Below are 23802 nucleotides of genomic sequence, written 5' to 3'. Positions count from 1 at the left end.
TGGAATTCTGACATTATTGATCTACTCTCTAATTAGTTTTCTGCATTTTCAATCTAACTTGGGAAGATGAGAATGGGAACACTGAATATTTAAAAGGTCAAATATTGGAGTAGAAAACACGTTGATTTTTATCCTGCAGAAGACGATTAACATTTAACAAACTGACAGTCAGGTGAATAGGAGAAATGCACAAAAACCCCAGGATGCCTGTAACCTATTTTCCTCCTAACTCGAACTTGTTAGTACACCCGTTGCTCCCACCACTGAGATAAGATTATCTAAAATCCCAGATTAGAATACTTCCCAGCTTTCTGTAGATATTTAAAGCCTAAAACTGACTCATATGACCAGTACTTTTATAATTGGATGAAAAACATCCCTTAAGTATTTTGAGGCCATTCCACAAAACATTCTTCAACAGCTTTCTGAAGATCTTAATTTTACATTGATTCGTACTTATTTTTGTGCAAAGTATTCTTACGATTTGTATCTCAGAAATTTAGGAATAAAGACTGATACTGGACTTTTCATGCTTTCTGCATTAAAATAGAAGAACTGAACTCAACCTGTGAACCCAAACGTTTCACTAATTCCTGTGGAATTCGGCTAAGCTCCAAAAGAGTACTGTGGCTACACAAGTCACACTTAAGTCTCTTTTCTAATCCCTCAAATCATCTAGCTACCTCTGGATTAGCAGCTACTGTTTAGAGGGCTATACATTCTAATCGCAAGTATGTGAGGCCCCAGCATTCAGAATGGCCATAGTTCACAAATGAAGTATGCACAAAGCAGGTTGCAGCTCGAAGGAAGAACATCCTCTTCCCAGGGTGGTGGAGGGGCAGGCAAGGTATCCATGCTGGCTCCTGCCCCCAGCACACTCATCAGGCAGCACCCTTTGGTCACAGGGGCACACAAGCCTTGTCCTGTCTTTCAGTTTCCAGACCCATTCCCCTCCTAAAATGTGCTTTGTGGTTGACACAGAAAAGAAGGCTTTTGTCTCCTCCCTGTCCACAGAAAACCACATCATCTGCTACCAGCTTTCAGCGTGGAGACCACACAGATATAGAAGCAAGCACCATGTTATCAGAAATAGCGTCTGAACTCTGAAATCAGAAACAGTGTATGAACTCTGAAAGCATTCTTCATGCTTTGAAAAATGAAAACTCTTCGCCTATCCAATTTTCATATAGGATGCAAATTTCTATATATAAGTACTGACTGGATTCTTGCTTTGCAAACCTCAGAAAATTAGTAAGTGGCAAAAAATATTCTCACTTGGACAATTAATTTTACCTTTAGGAGCATTTAGCAGTCTTTGAAAAAAAAAAATTATTATTGTTCTGAAGGAACAGATACGGTTACAAAATATTCCCTTAAAATTGAATTAATTTCTTTAAAATATGCATAATTTATATGCTACTTATAATGCAGAACTCTACATGGTGAGTCCTCAAAGAAATGAACGACTTGGATTTAAGTGTTCTGTGGAAATGAAGCACATCTCCTAATACTGGATTTGGCACAGAAGTCTTGTGTCTCTTTAGCTTCAAAGTCTGTTTGATGGATTCCTTTTCAAGGTGTCCTGGCAATTTATAAAACCAGTATGACAAACCTAATCTACACATATTAATATTACAGAATTTATTATAAATGGTAGTTTTAGATCCAGTAAAAAGATCTGAGATTCCTTTACAGTCCTTTGCTTTAAAACCAAACTTTAAATCTGCAGGACTGGAAACTTCTCCTACTGAGATAATCACATAAAAGAACAAAAAAGTAGATCCTTAAGAAGTAAAAATGTAATGGCTGTTCTGTGCATTTAAACAATTTCAAAATATTAAAAGAATGTCATTGACATTTAAAAGTCAATGTAGAAAGCACGAACAGAAGAAAACTTCCTAATCTAATTAGGTTAATAATACTGAGTTAATGCTGGATGAAATAGAAATAAAGGACTGGATCTCTGACAGGTCTGGACCTAATGACACCAGCCAGACCTCAGCCTGATGTGCAAGCTGTGCACTGAATTACAGGAGTTAAACATCAGTATACTTTCAGGAAAGTACCTTTTTTGCTGTTATATAAACTGAGGCCACCTTTATAGCAAGACAGAAAAAATCATCTAAAAGATGCCACCCTGCGAAAATACATCTATTAGAACCAGTCAGAAATATCACTTCTATGATATATTTTGCAGCCCAAAGATGCTACAGCATTTCAAAAACAAATTATTCAGACTCAATCTTGTGCAAGAAACTGGTCTGGAACTGAACATGAGGAGAATTCACATTTCCAGAATGCCTGGATGCAACATAACCATATCTGAAGGTGGTACAAAGTACACAAACATAGTAAGAAAATTGCAAGAGAAGACATCTACTGATCTCCTGGCATCAAGGAAAACTTTTCTCTGATGTCAGAAGTCAGATTTACAACATTCCATCTCCTGAAGGTGTCGTTTTTCCAATTACAGCCACGGAAATTGGAAACCAAACACTAAGGTGAACACTGCAGGGTGAACAAACTGAAATGTGACTCTTGAACAAGCCTAAGGCAGCACTTGCTACACTCAGAGCACCACAAGAAAGTTTTGGAGCAGAAGGAGGGGAAGAGAGTCACCATCAGATAATGACCCCTTTTACCCTCAGAATCTCTTATTCTCTACAACAAATAGCAGCGTGGGTTTCTTCCTACTCCCTTATAAAAAACCGTGCAGCTGAGGTGCATCCCAAACCCAGTGCTGAACCTCCATCTGGTGTAAATCCTCTTCAGTTTAGTGGAGATACAACACATCCCAGCCATGATCCTTGCCCAGAAGGTATAAACTCTGTCTGAAAAGGTAAAACAGACAAGGAAGAGTTAAGCACTGCCTGTCTCTGACCTGACCCAGTCAGTGATTAAGGGAAAGGACACGTGTCCTCTGCGGAGCACAGGGCTTCAGAGGCAACAAGAAAGGCTTTCAGAGACTGCAGCCTGCTTTGGTCAGGAAAATTGGTTTCTGCGTATGACTGCCAGGCTTTTGTGTTTGATTAACACATCATGCTCTGAGGTAGTGTCTGGAAATAGACTCAGGCATGGCACTAGGACTCTCCTGAGCTGCTGAGGGAGCACATCCATTGCTTCAGAGGCACTCGGCGGTACACAGTGGCTCAGTGTTGAGATACCCCATCTGGCTTTAAGTGAGATAGCTTCGTTACTTAAAGCAGCCTGGACATGGTTACACAGAGCTCTGTGTGAGCTGATTTATTCCCCTCCTTGAGGCTGGAGATGAAATAAGAGGAAAGCATTTCATCAAATGCTATGAACTGCAAATATGAAAATAGCAAATGCAGTCCTGAGAGATACTGGGTAAAGACTGCAGCAAAGCAGAAAGCACTAATGCCAGTGTACAGTGTGCTGGCTAGTGCCATCAGAAGAGAGGACTAAATTCTAATTATTCACATTCAGGAAGTACTGACTCAAACACCAGAGTGCTATTTAAAGTGTTCCTACCTGCTAGGTGCAGACAGACCTAAATTCAGTCTGCTCGTACAATGTTTAAAAGCATCAGGGATGCTCTGAGGCCTGCATTATAAGGCTCTGCCTTTCATGCCAGCTTACTCCTGCTTTTCTCCCAACTATGTATCTGCCTGGAACAGTGTCTATAGGATGACCAAGGAAACAGACATCTGATCTTTCAAAACAGGAGTATGAACAAACAAATTCACTTTCAGCCTGAAAAATACAGGCTAATAATAGAGATTTGGTTCTGAGCTTGTCCTAGCCATAAACACATATACGGCCTTACCAGAAACACTTGAAAGGTGCCCCAAGAGCAAAGAATAGCTGATTTTAACTAATACACAGCACCATAAAGACACATTAACTGCCCACAAATAAAGTCTGGACATTGAGAAAGACTTCTCACTGAGCAAGAAAGAGCAGAGAGGATTTGGAGGGATAAACATATGTAGGGTTTTTAAGAAGAAATTTGACAATTCTCTTGAAAGGGTTCCTATATGCTGCCTGTGACAGTGGGTGACTAGATTTACTAAGAAGTGCCAGATTTTTGTCAGATACAATATCACCACTTCAGAGATTCAGTTTGGAACGCGTCCTCAAATATTTGCAATTTATGCAGGGGAAACAATAAAAAAGAAGGTTCCTGCCAAGCAGTAACCAATCCTGCCAGGATGACCTAAATCTGTTGCCAAGTCAGATTTACCCTTCAAATTCACACCTGAAAACTGCATCTGTAACTTACTCTGCTTGCACTTCCTTGGCTGCTAAGTCTGAAAGGGAAGGTCAAATCACAGCTTCAGGAGAGTAATTGACGCCTCTGTGTTAAAGCAGCTTAATTTTAGCATCTGTAAGATCAAAATGCTAAAGAATTGGCTAATAATTCTGCCTTGCATCAGAGGGATTACATGATGAAACTGAAGCATTTACACAACCTTGGTAAATGACCAAATTTTTGTGCTCTAAATATTCAGAATAGGAAGTACATAAACAGCAAACAAATAAGCAAATGAGCATAACGGCTGTCTTTCACAAATCAAAACCCCTGAAAGAATTAATTTTCCAGGTAGATATCAGAGATAGAGACTGGATTTGATAAATCCAAAAGAGAAGAGCCCAAAGATTCTTTTTGCTTTTGGTTTTTTTGTTGTTTGGGATTTTGGTTATTTGGGGGGTTTTTTGATACAACAATCCTATATTAATACTAATTCAATAACTAATCCAGGATACAGTTTAGAAGTTTACATTAAAAACTTTCAAGAACAACTTTATAATCTCACACAAGTCTCTGCTGTGACCTTCACTGAATGTACTGATTTAAAACTGTTTTCATTTTAAAGAACTAATTGCTTCACCAGTCCCAGCGGGGTGCACGCTACTGCTCAGTCTTCTCAGTGTATTTTCTTCAGTTGCCACTTTGCTTCACTTGAAAAGAAAGATCTAGGAGTATATTTGCGAAGGGAGTTACTCCACAATTGTCTTACAGTCATTTCAAACACTAATTGCAGGGTTGTACAGTGAAGACAGGCCAATGTATGTGCTACAGTAAGTCATATGTTCTTGCAAAAATCGTATTTCTAAGCATTAATTTCTATGTATGTATAATAGGAAGTGTTTGAAGTTCAGCGTTAGCTGACTTTCTCCACAATTTAGGTATCGGTTCAGAAGAACACTCAGACATTTCTGTAGCATTAAGTATTTAAGCTCTATTTGCATTACACAGTTATATCTTTTGTTAATTATCAAACTGCCCTGCAACTCCATGTAATGGATTAAAGAGACGTGTTAAGCACCCTGCCAAGTAGAAGCCTGAAGGGAGCATACGACAGCTACTGTCCTTGTACAATCCTGGTCAGTAGCAGCTCAAGAAATAACAACAGAATGCTTTGCAAGGTATTAAGGTCTTGTCAAAATCTGACTGAACCATGCAATGCAACTGTGAGCCTGCACCTTGCTTTCCTAGAAGGCACCTAGAATTTCTCCAGCCTACTTCACAAGTCAGTCTTTCTTAACTGCCCCTGTCTCAAGAGGGAAAGAGAGATAGGAAAACAAACCAACCCCCAAAGCAGCCTCCAAACAATTCAAATCAACAAGTAAGCCCTAGGAAATGAAAGCAAATACAGTCTCTCTTTTCAAACCCCCTTCTAAGCACTGCAGCTAGTCCTACCCTTCAGATGGAAGGCTAGAATATACTAACAGTGCCAGAAAGCAGAGTTTGTGAGCATCCACATCCTGGTTCAGAGAGACAAGGTGCTTCCTTACAGGCAGCCACATTTCCTACCATGAAGAGGGAAGACTACATGATGCCCTGACCTTTCAGCTGAGTGGTTCTCATTTGGTTTATGGAGCAAGATTCAAGTTTCTGTAAGAGAGACAGATACGTAAGACTTTTATCAAGATAAGTTATTTTGGTACATTTCCTTTTTCTCTACATCGTGTCCCCTGGAACTTCTGTAAGTAAGCAAAATGACCTATCTAAAGCATCCTGTCAGACATTAAGGGTTACCATCACATGCTAATCCTACCCCAGGCACAGATGGGAAGACAATTGCTATAGTTATCTAACTACTAAAAATATTTAAAACAAAAAATAAAGCCACAAAAATAAACTGAGGCAAGACATAAGTAAAGGTCCCAGAGAATTTCCCCTGACCTACTGAAAAAGCTGCAGGATCCTCCTGAAGAGGAGAATGAGCCAGGACAAAGAACCTCACAAACACTTTTAGAAGCATTAAGTTCTTTTTCATAAACTGCCTGAAGGAGCTAAAATAATGATCTTGCATAATGAGAAAGGAACAATTACAAACTTCTAGTCCCACAGGGAGCCTATTGTTTCTTTAAAGTGTTCTGGAATTTCTATGACATTTAGAAACAAACTGGACAGGTTTCCCACTTGCTGAAGTAGGAATAGGCCTTCAATCTACTAAAAGCAATAGCACAAAACCCACTTCTTCCCATAGAAATTTCAGCGCCAGTTTTCTGTTTTATTAACTAAGAACTTTGTGAGAGTGAACTGTTCATCTGAGGCTGTTAGATTTTTCAAAGGATTAGCACACAGATTATTATAGAGGTTTAAAGAGCAACACAGACCCCTCTGAAATCTTTATGTCTCGTTAGTAGAAAGGAAAACATTCCATGCATCTCCGGAGTGATATTTTACATGTAAGACCTGTCAAGCAATGGGCAAAGTTCTTCCTTTTCAATTCTAGCTATACATGCTCTTCCTTTAAAAGGAACAACAGCCTGCATGAGGCACTCTCCACCATGGCATCCTGCAGGCTAGCCAGCCTTGTCTCCCTCTGATGGATCGTACACAGACCTTTATCAGATATTGGCCAACTTGGCTGTTCTTCCTGTACTCTTCCCTTGGAAACTCTGTTTTATTTAGCTATTTAGCATGTGATGGATCTGGTTACCCTTGTTCTCCTGGCAGCCAAACAGGATGCATCCTTCATCCTTCTGCATCTTCTTTCAGAGAATATCCACAAGCAGTCACAGCAGAGGACCAGTCAAAAACTGCTCATTAAGCATCTGTGATAGAAGAGAGGAAGCTAGCTGCTCCTTACAGACACAGCCCAGCACAGAGGCTGAGCACTAGTGAAGGCACCTACATGAGAGTTGGTAGAGCATTAACAGTGCTCAGGAAAGAGAAAGAAGAAATAACAGAGGTGAGTTATGTTAGAAAGAGGAAGAGAGAAAGAAATAAAGACATTTAGCAAGGATACTTTATCTCAATAAGGAGGAGTTCATTTTCTGTAGGTACATGCATATATATATCTACAGAACAGCCAAAAGCAAGGATTGTGTGGCCTCTTGTTTCAACAGCCCTAAATTCCACATAAGAAGATTTAATATTAAGGAACGATAGTCAGCCATAATGCTCTAGGTTGTACTGTGCCAAAGCATAATACGATTATAAATTCCATTCATTTACAGAAGTATTCCAAGAGGACCATTTACGGCAAGTAGGATTACTGTTAGCTAAAAATACTTTGTACCGGGAACTCATGAATTTATTCCTTTGATTACAGCCTTCTTTTACATGAGAACCCGAAAAAAGGTCTAAGGGCATACAAGTAGGGATAAGGTGTTTGGGCTGCTCACCAGACCTCAAGAGACAACAGAATATCAACGTAGTGTAAATAAGGCATAACAGGAAAAGAGAAGAGGTACTGCAGTTTGGAAGGCTGAGATCTGCTAATGTTCTCAGGTTGTGAAAGCTGCTTTATGGAAAAGCACTGCATAATTTCAAACATAAACAAACTCCCCTGACAGTATCTTGATAGTCTGCACAAGCTTAAGTACTTTCCAAAGGAGAGAGATTTTAGTAAAAGATAGTTCAACAAACTGGTAACACAAAATGCTGACTTCTTATTTAATTGCATGGCCAGGTATTCCACCAAACTCATCCTACTATTTCTTTGCCCATGTAACACAGCAATCCCTTACTAATGATAGAAACTATGACATGTGGCAGCCATTACCGAGTGAGATTCAGCGTCTGTGTATTTTCTGTATATTGATTGGCACAATACTGCTTCTCACTGCTTTCCATCCTTCTACAACAAAGCGGAAGAAGAATTTCACACAGAAAACATCTCATACACACACACAGCATTTGCAGGAGTATTCCAAGAGGGTCATTTACTGCAAGGAGGATAATGGTTACCTACAAATACTGTGTGTTCAGGGCATTGATTTATTTATTCCTTTCATTATTGCATTCATTATTTCTTCATTCCTTTCAGCCTTCTTTTACACAGAACTACAAGGTGGTTCTTACAAGTTCAGGAGTGAGATGTTTGGGACAGCACTTGCTTCTTGATCTCTGACAACCAGTCAGGGGGTTTGGGGGGGGTTTTGGGGTAGAGTTTATTGTCATAACATTTTTATTTCACCCAAAGCTCCCATCAACCATTTGCATCAGTGTTTTGAAGGGAAAACAGATGCAGTTCCACTGTAATCCCTCCCATAGGGAAGTCTGATCTCGAATGAAACTGTAGGGCCTGGCTCATTTCAGAAACTGAGATGTATCAGACTGCTCCCGTTACCTGGTGACAGGAAAGTAAGAAAAGTTCCAACTTACCACCCCACCTCCTGCAGAGTGGACCAGCACAGACATGCCTTCCCTTAGGTTAGCAACTTCAAAGAGCATCATGTAGGCAGTTACAAAGTTCATGGGAAATGCAGCAGCTTCAGAAAAGCTCATGTCATCTGGGATCTTGTAGACAAATTCGACTGGGGTACAAACCACTTCAGCCCATGCACTGTAGTTTATGAAAGCCATGACTCGGTCCCCAATCTACAAACAAGGAAGAAAAGGTTGAGGATATGGCTGCGAGTGAGACTGTAGAGAGCAACTTGTGAGATCTGCAACTCTCCTGCTCAAGCTGTGGGTCACTGACTGTGAAGTTAATAGTGCTCCCCATCTTTGGAAAATAGCAGTTCAGCTCAGCTCTGGGTTTTTGCCATGTTTTAATTGTATTTATTTAAAAGGTTGGATTTAACAAAAATATCCAAATAAAGCCACCTCTTCTCTTCCTATACAGCTTCTCTGACGGAGCAGACTTTCATCATCACCAACACAGATTATCTTTTTCTAGCAGAGTCCCTAAATAACAAATGTGGCTGTAAACAATGGAAAGAGCATTCTTACTAATAACCAGGAAATTTGCTTACAGAAAAGAGGATCCCCAAAACCAGGAAAAAAGGGTTATTAATTATCTATAAGATGCATGGAATAAACAAAATTACACCAAAGATAATTTTCACTCTGCTTTCTCAGTCTTAACAGTAATTTAGAACTACTTTTGCCCTCCGTGGATCGAGAAGGGGAGGCCTTGCACTCAGGTACCAGAGTACATGAAAGGGTTCAGACACCACTCATTTAGAAGATAACACTATCTGTAGCCACTTTCTACTTTTATTACCTTAATAACTGATTCTAGCAATACATTTCCATGACTGTAATTTCTCCAGTCACATGTCAGAGCAGAATCTGATTCTACAACTTCAAATAAGCCACCTTAAATGTCAAAAAATATAGCTGTGGATTCCAAGGCACTACTAAGCCTACAAAATGAATCTGACAGGATTTAAAGGAGCAATGAAATACTTCTTTTGAGACATTACTCAGTTTCTTTGGAAAATATATAATAGTGAAAGGGTATTTCACTATGGAGAAATAAAGATTTTATGTTAATATTAGATACAGTTGGTTGCTCCTAGGAACCTCTCAGAACCTCCAGGCACATCAAATCTATACATTTGTCTAATGGCCTTCATCGCAGCTCCAGGTTTTTAAACTGGAGATAGTGACTCCCCACAGATGGGCAAGAATAATAACAAAGCAATTGGAGCTGTGAGGCTCCTGCAGAGGCACAATCAGACTTGGAAAGCAACTCATGTAAAAGCAGAAATTGGTCTGCTGGCAATAGTAGGGAGAGCCACAGTGCACAAACCTTCACAGGCAAAGCTCTCAGTAACTGCTTGTCACCAGCAGACCCTGTACACCTTTTCCCTTATTTTAGACTTCTTTGCCTTTCTGTAACACACCAACAAAAATAGCATCCTTAAGCACGAAAGGAGCTCTTCAGTGGGGCCACAGTGTAAATAATAACGCAGGAATAGCATCATACATAGCAGTATTTAATGTTTTAACTACACCTAACAGCAGCTGCCCCTTTAAAATACCTTATCTGCCTGATATTCTGCATCTTACATTCTACTAATACCCACTAATGTTTTAGAAATACTATAGGTTGTTCTTGGACTACTTCAGCTATATTCCACAACAATGGATTAAAGCTCAGCACTTTTACTTTCAGAGACGCATTTATAGCACAAGCTCATTTTAGTCTCCCAAGTACCTGTCATTAGTTTGGGTTATTGCAGGTTTGCTAAAAGCTAAGGTTCTGCTGACAGTTCTGAAAGGTTTGTGTCTTTCAGAATGAAGATGCTGAAACAGAGTTGACATTCCAGTTTTCACCAAAATGCCTCCTCCTTTTGAAAAAGACAAAATATTAGTAGTGCCTCACTGGTAACCATCTGTGGTTCCCTTTTACTCTTAGAGAAGCGTCTAAAATCTAAAGTCTGCTAGGATTTATTAGTGAAGATTTTAATACATCCTATATCCTTGCAAACAAATATAAATGACTACCAAAAAGAACGCAAAGAAGTCCCTCTTGGTGATTCCTGAGGGATTTCTTAGTAACAATAAACACCTTATTTTACCACAAACACTATACAGAGCCTAGTCATCATCTGAGATTAGGCCTTAGCTCCTGAGAATCATCCCCACAACTAGAGAAACGAGGTCTGATACAGTTGAGCTCAGCAGAAATCAGCTTTTCCTTTTCATGGGAAAAGGAATAGGCATTACACCATTCTTCCACAAAAAAAGGCTTTACTTCATTGGAAGGCACGTTTTCACTGTCAAAATGGACAGTCATTCAATGCTGACATTTCTCATACAATAACACAATCACAGCAAACCAAGACAAGAAAGGGCTGGCAATCTCTTAGGTAATATCTCAGGTATTACAGGCTATTTCAGGTAACAAAGGCTAAGGGCCTGCTAGGCACATTTTTCCAGAGCATGAAATGCCCACTTTAATGTGGCTTCAACTGAAAGAGATCTTCAAAGGGAAAGGAAGTCAGAAGATGTAGGGTGCAATCTTTGTCATTCCTGCCATTGCTCTGGACAGTGAAAACAGCTTATGTCAAGAAGACAACAAGAATCTGGCATGCTCCTATTCCACGCAATAAATCCATAAAGAAACTGACAGAACATTTTTGCATCTACTCCGTGGCACTTCCTCCTGCTTCTGGGCTTATATCACTGCAGAATTATTCTGAGGGTTGATCCTTCTTCTAGATCACTCAAACACTACCACAGGTACGCAGGTTACATGCAAAAAACTAACCACTCTTGTTTCCATTTCAGGGAGTACTTCATAGCACAAATGCATTCTGCAGTCAGAACAAAGACCTAACTTGAAAAGAGATCCACTATATTCAGTCAGGTGCAATATTATCCATAAAAGCACCGCACGCTATAGTCTCACAATGCCCTTTAAAAATAGCAGGGACTTTTAAAATGAGACTGCTGATCTAGAGCAGAGGCTGTGCTCCTTTCATATACAATTCTTTGATATGGAGTGTAATATAAAGCACAGATACTAGAGTAGAACAACTGAAGCAGTAGAGTTTTAAAAGCAGCAAAGTTACTGTTCAGTTATTGTTTGTCACAAAAACTACTGGAAGATTATGACTTGTTTCAAGGCAGAGACGAGGCAAGAGGGGGATGACAGAGAAATGTCCTAAGAAGAGCTCATCACTGAGATCCTACAAGAAACTAAACTGGCCATTACTTTCACTCAACTGAGAAACTTTATATCTTTTCCAGAAGAGCAAAAATGTTACCCTTAAATAAAAATATTTTAGGCAATGGCCTTACTTAAGATGCAGTAAGAACTGAGAAAATGCAATTACTTGATGACATGACTTATATAATCCAGATTCCTGGATCTGGAGAAGACTGAGATTCTTAATGACTTCTTTGCCTCAGTCTTCACTGGCAAATGCTCTGATCTCACCACCCAAGTCTTGGAAGGCAGATGCAGAGACTGTGAGAATGAAGACCTTGGGCTCACTATAGGAGAGGATCTGGTTCGAGATCATCTTAAGAAACTCAATGTACACAAGTCCATGGGACCTGATGAAATCCATCCATGGGTCCTGAAGGAGTTGGCAAATGAAGTTGCTAAGCCACTGTCCATCCTATTTGAAAAATCATGGCAGTTAGGTGAAGTTCCCAATGACTGGAAAAAGGGAAATATAACCCCCATTTTCAAGAAGAGGAAAATGGATGACCCGGGGAATTACAGAGCAGTCAGTCTCACCTCTGTGCCTGGCAAAATCTTGGAGCAGATTCTCCTGGAAGGCATGCTAAGGCACATGGAAAAACAAGGAGGTGGTTGGTGACAGCCAGCATGGCTTCACTAAGGGGAAATCCTGCCTGACCAATTTGGTGGCCTTCTATGATGGGGCTACGAAACTGATGGACAGGGGCAGAGCAGTTGACATCATCTACCTGGACTTGTGCAAAGCCTTCGACACTGTCCCACATGACATCCTTGTCTCTAAATTGGAGAGACATCAATTTGATGGGTGGACCACTCGGTGGATAAAGAACTGGCTGGATGGCCGCACGCAAAGAGTTGTGGTCAACAGCTTAATGTCCGCCTGGAGACCGGTAATGAGTGGTGTCACACCTCAGGGATCGGTGTCGGGATCGATCTTGTTCAACATCTTTGTCGGTGACATGGACAGTGGGATTGAGTGCGCCCTCAGCAAGTCTGCCGATGACAACAAGCTGCGTGGTTCGGTTGATACGCCGGAGGGAAGGGATGCCATCCAGAGGGACCTTGACACGCTTGTGAGGTGGGCTGATGCCAACCTTATGAAGTTTAACCATGCCAAGTGCAAGGTCCTACACCTGGGTCGGAGCAATCCCAGGCACAGCTACAGGTTGGGCAGAGAAGAGATTCAGAGCAGCCCTGAGGAGAAGGACTTGGGGGTGTTGGTCGATGAGAAAATGAACATGAGCCGGCTGCAGTGTGCGCTCGCAGCCCAGAAAGCCAACTGTATCCTGGGCTGCATCAAGAGGAGCGTGACCAGCAGGTCGAAGGAGGTGATCCTGCCCCTCTACTCTGCTCTCGTGAGACCTCACTTGGAGCATTGTGTGCAGTTCTGGTGTCCTCAACATAAAGAGGACATGGAACTGTTGGAACAAGTCCAGAGGAGGCCCACGAGGATGATCAGGGACTGGAGCACCTCCCGTATGAAGATAGGCTGAGAGAGTTGGGGCTGTTCAGCCTGGAGAAGAGAAGGCTGCGTGGAGACCTGAGCAGCCTTTCAGTATCTGAAGGGGGCCTACAAGGATGCTGGGGAGGGACTCTTCATTAGGGACTGTAGTGATAGAACAAGGGGTAACAGCTTGAAACTTACACAGGGAAAGTTTAGACTGGATATAAGGAAGAAATTCTTTACTGAGAGGGTGGTGAGGCACTGGAATGGGTTGCCCAGGGAGGTTGTGAATGCTCCATCCCTGGTGGTTTTCAAGGCCAGGTTGGACAGAGCCTTGGGTGACATGGTTTAGTGTGAGGTGTCCTTGCCCATGGCAGGGGGGTTGGGACTTGATGATCTTAAGGTCCTTTCCAACCCTAACTGTTCTATGATTCTATGATTCTATAAATAAGACTGGATTGATGTGCAGTTTCTACTTCGATATTTTTCTATCTACTTAGGAAATAAAAAGCAAGACTGGGGGGAAATACAGATGTTTAACATTAATGACGGAATAGCAGACAGCACAGAATGCTGTTTATATGTAATAAGAGATACAAAAGAGTACATAATGAAAACTAGTTATGAAAGCTTTATTACATAAATTAACTCTTTGTCATTTATCACTATTCTGTAAATGTTAATTTAATTAATTTAATTAATTTAATTAATGTAAATTTAATTGTAAATGGCGGTCTTGTTAACTCGAGATCAAAAGCAGGAACTAGAATCAGCAGCACATGGGCTTTGAGGGACAGAGCAATAGCGACAGCAAACATGGCCGAGAAAACTTAACAAGTTAACTCAATTTCTTTTACTTTCTCAAAGCATGTAAGTCATGCTTTCCAGTTCCATCAAGATATACACATGGCACAAGTGATTTTTCAGGAACTGTTTGATGGAAATGACAGTGGTAGCTTTAGAGACTAAATCAAGAGGTAATTCTCATGCTTGGGAAGCAGCAAGGAAAAATTGCCCTTTCAAATCTCAACAGGGTGGTGAAGGCTGCTGTCGCTGGCAGACCAGAAGGGATTAGGGACAACATACACAGTAAACCAGTGATTATTTAGTCTTCTTGCTCTGAAAAGAAAGAAATTATTACCTCAAATCCTTCCACGCTATCTCCAAGAGCTTCTACAATTCCAGAACATTCAAACCCAGGAATAAGTGGTGTCTTCGGAGGGTTGTCAATATTTCCCTGTCTCACCATCAAATCAATAAAGTTCAAACCACTGTAAAATATAAGAAAAAATAAAATCAGCGCTATTGTTACAGATAATATAAGAGGAAAACTTGATCTGAGTGATGAGAAAGACAGAAGACTTAAGGCTATCGTTAAAAAGCTGGGCTCCACCGCATAAGAGGGATGCAGCAGGCATTCACATTCTTCACGTGTGGAACAGTCTGACTTTACACTGTGCTGTACAGGCCTTGGAAAGAAAAACACACATACATCAGCCCCAAAGCTTACAAGACTGTTCAGAAGTCACCTGAAGAGATTCACAAAGGGCATTTCAAAAGTCAATACAGTGAAACATTATGATTTCTATGAATGCATTACTACTTGGCAAGTAAACACAGTGCAATTTAAGAAAACCCCAAACATCATGCATTATAGATGTTCTGAGCCAAAAGCAACCTGATGCAACTCTTCTAACCTCTGGTATGACTCCAGGAATTAATCTTGTGCTCATTCCAGGCAGGAGTCCGCACTTTGACATGAACTTATTAAGTATTAGACAGGCTGTTGCTTAAAAACTGTTCCTCCTGGATCACTTTTACACAGTTTTGCAAAGGTTATTTAGGTCTTTGGAGCCTCAGAGTTCCTGCTCAGAAAAAACACAGGTCTTTCCCTGTAGCCTCCATATTGCAAAAATCTTGAAGCATCTTTGCTTTGTCTTATGCATACCATCCAACTTTATTAAGTAAAATTTTGCTGTTTTCTAGGCAGCCACAAAAAACACAACCAAAAAAGGTACCGTTATCTACTCTATATATACATATATATGTACTGATTACTGGCACAAATGCCATATGTAGCTAAAACTCCTCAAACTCCTAACTAGCCAATGCTTTATCATGAATCCATTGTTCCAAAACACAGCCCTGTATTTATTGTTAGCCAAAATTGCTGCATACTAACTCCCCCGACTCTCTAAAGCTATGCACACAGCTAGTCCTACTCACGCATATGATACCGGCAACTGCTTGGATGCATAAAATTACTGATGTGCACAGAGCTTTAGTCAGATACTAATGAAGCAAACAGATTGAACAGACCCAACAAACAAAAAGACAGAGTAGACAGACGACGTAAGCCCAGAGACAGGACGGCATTCATAACATGTAGGTCACTGAGGGGGGAAGGAAATTCCACCAAATGTAAATATTTGTAATTGTGGTGGAGGGTTTAAGAGCAACCTGAGCTCACAACTCTAAGCTCTGTAAAAGCAAGATTATGGATTATATTTGAAAAAGATGATTTGCACAGTCTAGCTTGACAAACTCAGGAAAAAAAGTAAAAATAAAACAAATGGAACAAAAAAAACCCTAACAAGCTCATACACAGAGCTCGTAACATCAGCCACATAAGAGGTTAGGAGGTCTTTGGCACAATTAAGTTGGGAACTCTGGAATGATTTTAGGAAGGTCACTTCTTATCCAGTGGCTAAGACCACCTCCTACATCACCACTGTAACGTTCATAACAAAAGAGAAATCCCAAATAACAAAATGCCTGCTAGGCAGTCATCATTTGGGAACAAAACAAAAACACAGCAAAAAACCGAAAACCCCACACCATACATGGTGCAACCACTGTCTGTGCACATTAATTTCAGTGACGATCCTTTTAATGCATCTTTTCACACCACGCACATTTTACAGCTAACTTTTCCTACACTCCTGCAAGAAAGGGCAGCCAAAGGCAGAACTGTGATGTGAAAACTTGTGTAGGAACACGAACCATGATGTTGTAACAAGCAGACAACAAGCAGACAGACGGATATGGAAAAGACTATAGCCATTTGATAATGACATTTGATTACAAATACATTACTGATGCTCTTCCTAGAAATACTCATTCTTGCAAAATAACTTGCCAGACAATTTTTGAAAGGGCACATACTCAGTTTTGCACCTAATGACATAATACTAGCAATTCTGTCTATTCTAGTTCCATTTCTCTTTCATCTGTCTTTATCCTCAATAAAAGGCAGCAGTGTTAAACAAAATAAGAGAGCTCATCTCTATCAGAATGAACTTACAAGACTAGATACTAGAACAGGTGCGATAAGGAAAGAAAAGACACTGCACAAGGTATGTACCTAATCATATCTTTTTATCATTTTAATTACCAGCTGGAGCATAGAGTGTTGATCACCATTTCAAATCATTTCCAGCAACTTTTCAGGGAGTTTCTTCCTCATTCACATCATCTTTTATCTCCTATATGTTTACATGTTGTCATACACCTATTTCTCTCATGCATGCATTTATTTCCATTCTTCTCCCCTTTCAAATAAGGACAGAAATAAGTTGTTTTATTTTACCTTCCAAATTTGAATAAGCCTCATCAACACCAATAGACCTGAAAGCACAATTACATTGCATAGCAAAACCAGTAGTTTATTTCTTTTTCCCTTTCAATAATCTGGAGGTTATTCAAAGATGGATGGCTACTTCAGTAATTATCTCCAAGATACCTAACCTTACCCAGTCCTCCAGTGAGATTTAACCTGCAGCTGACACAGGAAAAGGGAAATTTAGATGGACAGAACATCACATGAAAACATATCTCACGAAGAGTGATGGTTTTAGAGAATAATCACAATTTATTTCTTGTATCAGTACAAAACAGAGTAGCCTGTTCTGGCACACAGGCAGGGAAACTGGCTGAACTTTAAGTAAGGGCATATGTAGAAGGAGGAGTGTAAATGCAAAGAGATCCAGTGACAAAAAAGTGCACAGTTTCTTGCAGTTGTATTTTTAATCCGAAATCATGAGCCAGATGAAAATGAAGATAGGGAAGGATATGAATTACCAAGATTAATACACTGACACAGGGGTTCTGCAGAAAACTCTCTGTGAGAGAGCACAAATACAGACTGAATTATCTGCGCATCTCTGGAGGCAAAGTTTATCAAACGGAAGTATCTTTAAATCAGACTGTCAAAATATGCAGCGTTCCACCCTAACACCAATTTTGAGGATCTTGAGTATCATTTTTCTATATTTGTGGTTTAGCTTTGCCGTATTTATATTTTCTGTAAGTGTGGAAAGTCCTGTGGATAGAAAGCTGTATTCTAGGCTTGTTTCATCATCAGACCAGCAACAGTCAGTTTGGTCCAACTTGCTCTGTCCCACACACTCAAGGATGCCCAGTATCTTCCACTGCAAGCTACCAAATCAGGGAGACCATTTTCCACACTTTGTTTTGGAAAGGTGCTGCTTTTGATCAGTCCTATTTCACCGTAAGAGCCCACTGAAATTAGTTACTGAAGTTAATGGAACACAACAAAGCAAGTAAGAGGACCACTGAGTTTTACATTCTTAAAATCCTTCCTCTTACCCCTGGCCAGCAAATTGCCCACCAATCTTTTGACAGATAGAGAGAGAGATTAGATAGATAGATAAATAAATGGGAAGGTTTAAAATTATCAGATCTCATGCTTTTTATTCAGAAACATCCACAGTATATGAACAAGATTGCTTTTAAGAACAAAATAGATACACTACCTGTCCACTACTCTAGTATACCTAGGATTTCTTTTATTTACTACCAGTTTTTTAAAGTGCTATATCTCACAGCCAGCAGGGTCGCTTCTGCCTCATTCCTCATGACGCACACATACAGTATCACAGGTAAGAAACTACTGGAACAGTGAAAAGAAAAATATAGGGAGTTAATTACAGGACACCATTCCTTACTCACAGAACACCATTCCTTACTCACACCCCCTACCTGAAACATACTGTGGTTTGTTCTAGCTACTTGTTTAGTATTTTAAACTACGCACCGTGTTCTGTAGATTGCAAATTACCACACAAACACAGCAATTTTGACTACTTCATCATTATCAATCAAAAATTATTTCAGGAGATACGCAGAAGCTGTGACTCAGCTTGGACATCGATGGCTGTTCCATTTCTTAGTCACTGAATGAGGCTAACACATGACTCATCTCAGCTGACACATTTTCAGTTGGATCATTGATATTCCGGACCTTCAAAAGAATTATTCATCGCATGTCTTAGCGTGAATAGCAACATAGCCTCCCTCTCCTCTATCTACAGTACCATACTACAAAATGTATACATATGATTCAACTGGTTTCACCCTCTAGTGAACACAAAGACCACACAAAACTTGGGCTTTAGTCATTCATATATACTATTTATCACAGATGAACATATTTTACTTGTAATTAGGATTATTCTTCCCCACAAGTTAATGGAGAAAAATAATCATTATCTATAATGACTGTCAACTACACAACTGATTCAACTAAAACATTATTTGTCATCAATATGGCTTACCAGAGCCCATCTCTGCACGTTCAGCATGTGCATACATGTGAACTACATGTGTACTGCACACTACACTGGGCAGAGACAACAGTTGTTTTTCTCACTCAGTCTCCCAGACCAGACTGCAAGTCCATCATCATCCTGATCAGTCTTTCGTATTTACAGACTCACGTCAAGAAGATCAGCAAATTGATTTTGCCTTGTTTAGAAGCACACTTTGGTGACCTGATAGCATTTCAGCCCTACGGCCGTCTCCAGTCCAGAGTGCCAAGCAGATAGAATGGCAAACAGATGCTATACAGCCTACAGGCTCTTCTGGCATGAAAGGGAGCTTCCAAAACACACATGGCATCTTGCAACCTGGCAGTTAACTATGAAGCAGTCAAGCAGGTCTGCTGGTACTAAAAAGCAAGTGTGCAACTCGCACAGCTCACTAGTGATAATGCAACCTGGGAAAGCAACTGTATTTGTACCACAGCTAACTATTTCTATTTTACAGCCAAGTGTTCTTTTGCGGGTAACTTGCTATTTGTGATACAAACGTTATCTACTGCTTTGATGAAACTGTAATTCATACTGGTACTAGAGAGTGCTGTGAAACCCCCACGCATTTAAAGGAATATGTCCATGTGCTCAGAACATTTTAATTTTGCATGTTAACTTTAATTCAATAGCTGGGAAAAAAGATCATTGAAAACAACACAGTCTATTCTCAAACGGAATTAGAGCCCCGCTTGAAAGAAAAATGAGCTACCCAGCAGCTATTGTGTTATCATTATTGCTTATATTCACTTAGCATGGAATTTCTTGCATTCCTCATTCGGACTTAGTACAGAAAAAAATAATCAAATAAGAATGCAAAACACCTCACCTCTATTAGTCTTCATTTAGAGTGATGGATATCACCATTTTTTATAGACAACACCTCAGGGTGAGGAGAAATACTTGCACAGGTCATTTGTGACTTGTGTAAGTATTATGATTCCTGTTAAGTACAAGATGGAAAGTGCAATGTCTGAACAGGCCAAGATATTTGGCTACATTAACCTACCAGGATGTTTCAAGGTCCACTAGATACATACCTCAAAACAAGCTCACTGCCTCATACCAGTATCATTTTTAACTGAAGTTACTTCCAAAATAAACAACTTGGCCTTCACTTTTAAATTTATCTTCCAGAATCACCATGTTTTCACACAGCAGAAAAAGGACAACAAAAGGTAATTCCCTGCCTAGGCTAGATTAATTTGGGGTTTGGTACATATCAAGTTGTGAAAACAACACTATTTTCATGAGAAACAAGTGCAATAAGAACCAGCTATCGAGGAAGAACAGTCTGCCCCAATTGTCTGGGGAAAACAAAAATAAGCCTTCTAGGAAAGCTTATTGCAAGATGCTACCAGATCTCCAACCACTTGTCAACCAGTCACAGGCATCCAACACTGAAGAGTTACCCCCAGCTCCACTGCTCCGCCACACCAGCGCTGAAGAAAAATTATAAGTGAAGTGAGTGATCCCCAGGAGAAAAATAACAGCCCGTATGAGAAGGGGAAGGGACGGGTGCTGAGCACCACACGCAAGCTGGCTCCCACATTTCTCAGAGAGAAAACAACAAACCCCTAAGCGTAGTTAAACAGGTTTTCCCTATTTATACCTGCTGGTACCGTGAACATCAATTACATTTCTTTCCCTGCCCAGCCGCTACTGACAGGACCCAAACCCCGGCTTCGCCCCATGCCCAAGCGGCTCGGAGCCCATCGCCGAGCACCAGTCCCTGCCCGGGCATCAGCCGGTACCCGGGCTCTCGGCGGCCCAGGGCAGCAGCCGCGGAGGCAGCTCGGAGCGGGGTTCCCCCCCGAGGGGAAGCCACGAGTGAGGGAAGTTGGTGGTAGCGCAGCAGCCGCCCGCCCGCGATCACCCCGCACCCGGCCCCTCCGATCCCCAGCACAGGGAGAGAAGCCCCCGGCCCCGCCCGCCCCCAGCGCCAAGGAGAGGACAAGGGGTGATACTGGACCAGGCTTTGACGCGGATCTTCAGCTCCCCGTCCTGCGGCTCCGGCATGGCTTTCTTGGACACGCGGAGCTTGTTGAGCCCCCCGAAGGCAGACAGCACTACGGCTCTCATCTCCTTCGTGTCCGCAGCCCGCAGGCTGCCGGCGGCGCTGCCTTCGCCCGCTTCCTTGCTGCCTTCCTTCTCGATCATCTGCTCCGTCTCCTCCGCACGCTGCGCTCCCTCCTTGGCCATGGCGAGCTGTGCCGCTGGCTCCCGCCGCCACACCGGTGCGAGGCGCGGTGAGCAATGGCCGCGGGCGCGGAGCGGTACAGCGGTCCCCTCCCGCCGCCGCAATGCACCGACTAGCTGCGCAGCACCATCCGCCGCGGCCGCACCGGCGCCGCGCCGCCCCTCGCGGAGGGAGCAACGGGGGCCACTGCCGTGCTGAAACCCGCCCCTAGTGCCAGGGCACAGCCAGACAATCCCCACACGCTGACACCTTAGGTCTGGGCACAGCCCGGAGCCGGTGTGCACTCTAGACCGCATGAAAGGCTGTCACGTTGGACTGGCCTCCCTCACACATTCTGGTCCCCTCCATTCCCCACACCTGATGGCATCGTGGCTGAAATCATCACTTTAAGGTGCCATCAGGGCTTGATCATTCCTGGTCCTGAAGCTGTTCTCGGGGCCAGCTAAGTGAACGCTGTCAGCATCAGGATGATCAGACTGGGAATGAGTTGTGAGCAAGAGACCCAAGTTTGAAAGTCTGCTCTAATGCACACCTAAGGCTTTATGCAGTAGTTTTCTTCCTGGTGATAGGACCCAGGCAGCTGAATGCGGATTTTGCGGGATCGGTGGTTGTGGTGCCATGGATGTCTAAACTTTATCTGTTGACTTCAGCATTAGGTGCCTGCATCAGTTTGCTGGTGGCCCCTCGGTCTAAATAAATCCCCTTACTGCAAGCCTAAAATTGGAGTTTTACACACCTATATATGGAGTTTCAAAACTTTTTGCAGCATCCCATGCACCTCTAGTGAGCATTCCTGCAGACCTCTTTGTGAATGCAGTTCCTTCACCAACCCCCCTGCAGCAGCTTCAGAAGTTCCAGGACCTTTCTGACTTATGGTAGGGATTATCACCACCACCTCTTTGGGCTGTGGATTTGTTGGGGTCTGAGTTCATCGATAGTCCTTAATTTCACAATATGCATTTATTTCATCTAAAATATGTGTTTATTTCATGTTGGGCTATGTATTCAGTGCACTGTATTTACAGGAAGCAAAAAACCTTGGAAATGTCTTAGCTATGATAGGTAATGGGGTAGAACATTTTCGTTCACGCTAACAAAGAAAGTGAGATAGAGGACTGGGTAGAGCTTTCTTATTTCTTTGTACTTTGTAGGTAATACATTGGGGGATTTTCTGTCTAGGCTGTAAGACATGTGCAGACAAAGTATTTTTTAAACCCTGTTTCTGAGAATTTTTCGTCTAAGCCTGTCATAAATGAAGCAGTAAACAAACACAGGTTAGAAGCAGAGGAGGAGTACTAGCCATAGGGAACATCCACTAGCTTTACTATCTCCAGAAGTTCAAACTGATTTTATCAGAAGTGAAGTCTGATGCCTCAAACACCTCTCACATTGCTGTTAAAGTATGTTTTGGACACAGATTCAAAACCAGCTCTTAAGCACCACTGAGAATTTTCTGTGCGATGTGTTAAAGTGATGCTATCCAATTCATTCTAAGTAACAGCTTGCAGAGCTATCTAACTGTTTTAAAGGTCAGGAAGCTTTTTTCTTCCCTTGCTCCCCTGGTAATACTACAAATATTCTCTTCCTTGTTCCCTGTCCTTGGCTAATTCAGTGCTGCAATGGGGAATGCAGAGTTCTGTCACTTTAGATGTGGCCATTTGAATGCAGGACCAGGCGGGCAACAGCTGAATAAAGAGTAACGTGCGTTTGACTCCAAATGATTCACTCAGCTAGCATCTTATTATAGTTCTAACTCAAATGACTGGTAAAGTGTGGAGGGAAGAGGGAAGCCGACAGAGTGTGTCACCTATGTGACATCCAGAGTAATGAAAAAGCTGGGGGGCAGCTCACTCCATCACTCCAGCAGACTGGAGAACCCAAAGAAGTGAATTCGGACCTCTATGCTGCATTGATTTTGTGTTGGTTTGTTTGCTACTGTCATGCTTGTTTATGCTAATGCCTTGGGAGACTTGTGATTGACCCTGCCCATAAAGATTTAAAGCTGTCTCTAATCCTCTTGAACCAAAAATAATTTATCCCAAGTGATTCAACCATGTACTGTTGGCAAGTCAAAATGACTGAAGGATGGGCATTTTGTAGAAACATAATGTCTTGCTTATGGCAGAACAGTACTTACATACATCTGTTGTGGCAGCTGGAGTAACATGTAGCAGATATTTTTGCATAATCCTGATTCCATTATTTTGATTCAATTCATAACCACTTCTCTAAGAATATTAGATGATGCAGTACAGAAGCTTACACTAAGATGTAAAAGCAGGATTTATTCTGACAGTTGGCTGTAAATTTAACCACTCTAGCAATAGGCTGTGGGGTGGCCATTCATATAACTTAAGACTACAGTTAAAAACATCCTAGTGTTGGCTTTCCACTGACTTCCATGCTGGTGGATTAGATTGCAAAAGTGAAGGGCTAGGACTCAAGTTTGATGGGTGTAGTCAAGTACTGACAATATTAAAGAACATGCTGTGAGAACCTGAACGAAAGGGAATGAAGAGTTCTTTGGTCGCCATCTTTATCTGCGGGTCAAGTAGGTGACAGTTGTTCTTTGCAATAGCAATTTTTAAAAATGCTATGTAGAAAAGAAGGGAAATGGAACAATGTGCTCATGGATAAATGCTGGCACTTACAGACAATCTCTCTCCCTGATTCAGATCCTTTATT

The 23802-nt window shown here is 41.5% G+C and overlaps 1 protein-coding gene across 1 annotated transcript in view; it reads right to left on the bottom strand.

The window, feature by feature from the left end:
* Positions 1-21119, bottom strand: part of VAT1L (vesicle amine transport 1 like) — a gene marked incomplete at both ends in the record, with an annotated part of 65234 nt that extends 44115 nt beyond the window's left edge. Inside the window, 3 exons of the mRNA XM_080637131.1 lie at positions 8585-8800; positions 14450-14579; positions 20890-21119. Of these exons, the coding sequence (XP_080493257.1) occupies positions 8585-8800; positions 14450-14579; positions 20890-21119 (576 nt within the window). The remainder of the gene's footprint in view (positions 1-8584; positions 8801-14449; positions 14580-20889) is intronic.
* Positions 21120-23802: the final 2683 nt, after the last annotated feature.

The sequence above is a fragment of the Psittacula echo genome (assembly GCF_963264785.1).
Source record: "Psittacula echo genome assembly, chromosome: Z".
Lineage (NCBI taxonomy): Eukaryota > Metazoa > Chordata > Aves > Psittaciformes > Psittacidae > Psittacula > Psittacula echo.
The sequence above is the reverse complement of the archived record's forward strand: the minus strand, read 5'-3'. Positions and strand labels throughout refer to the sequence as shown.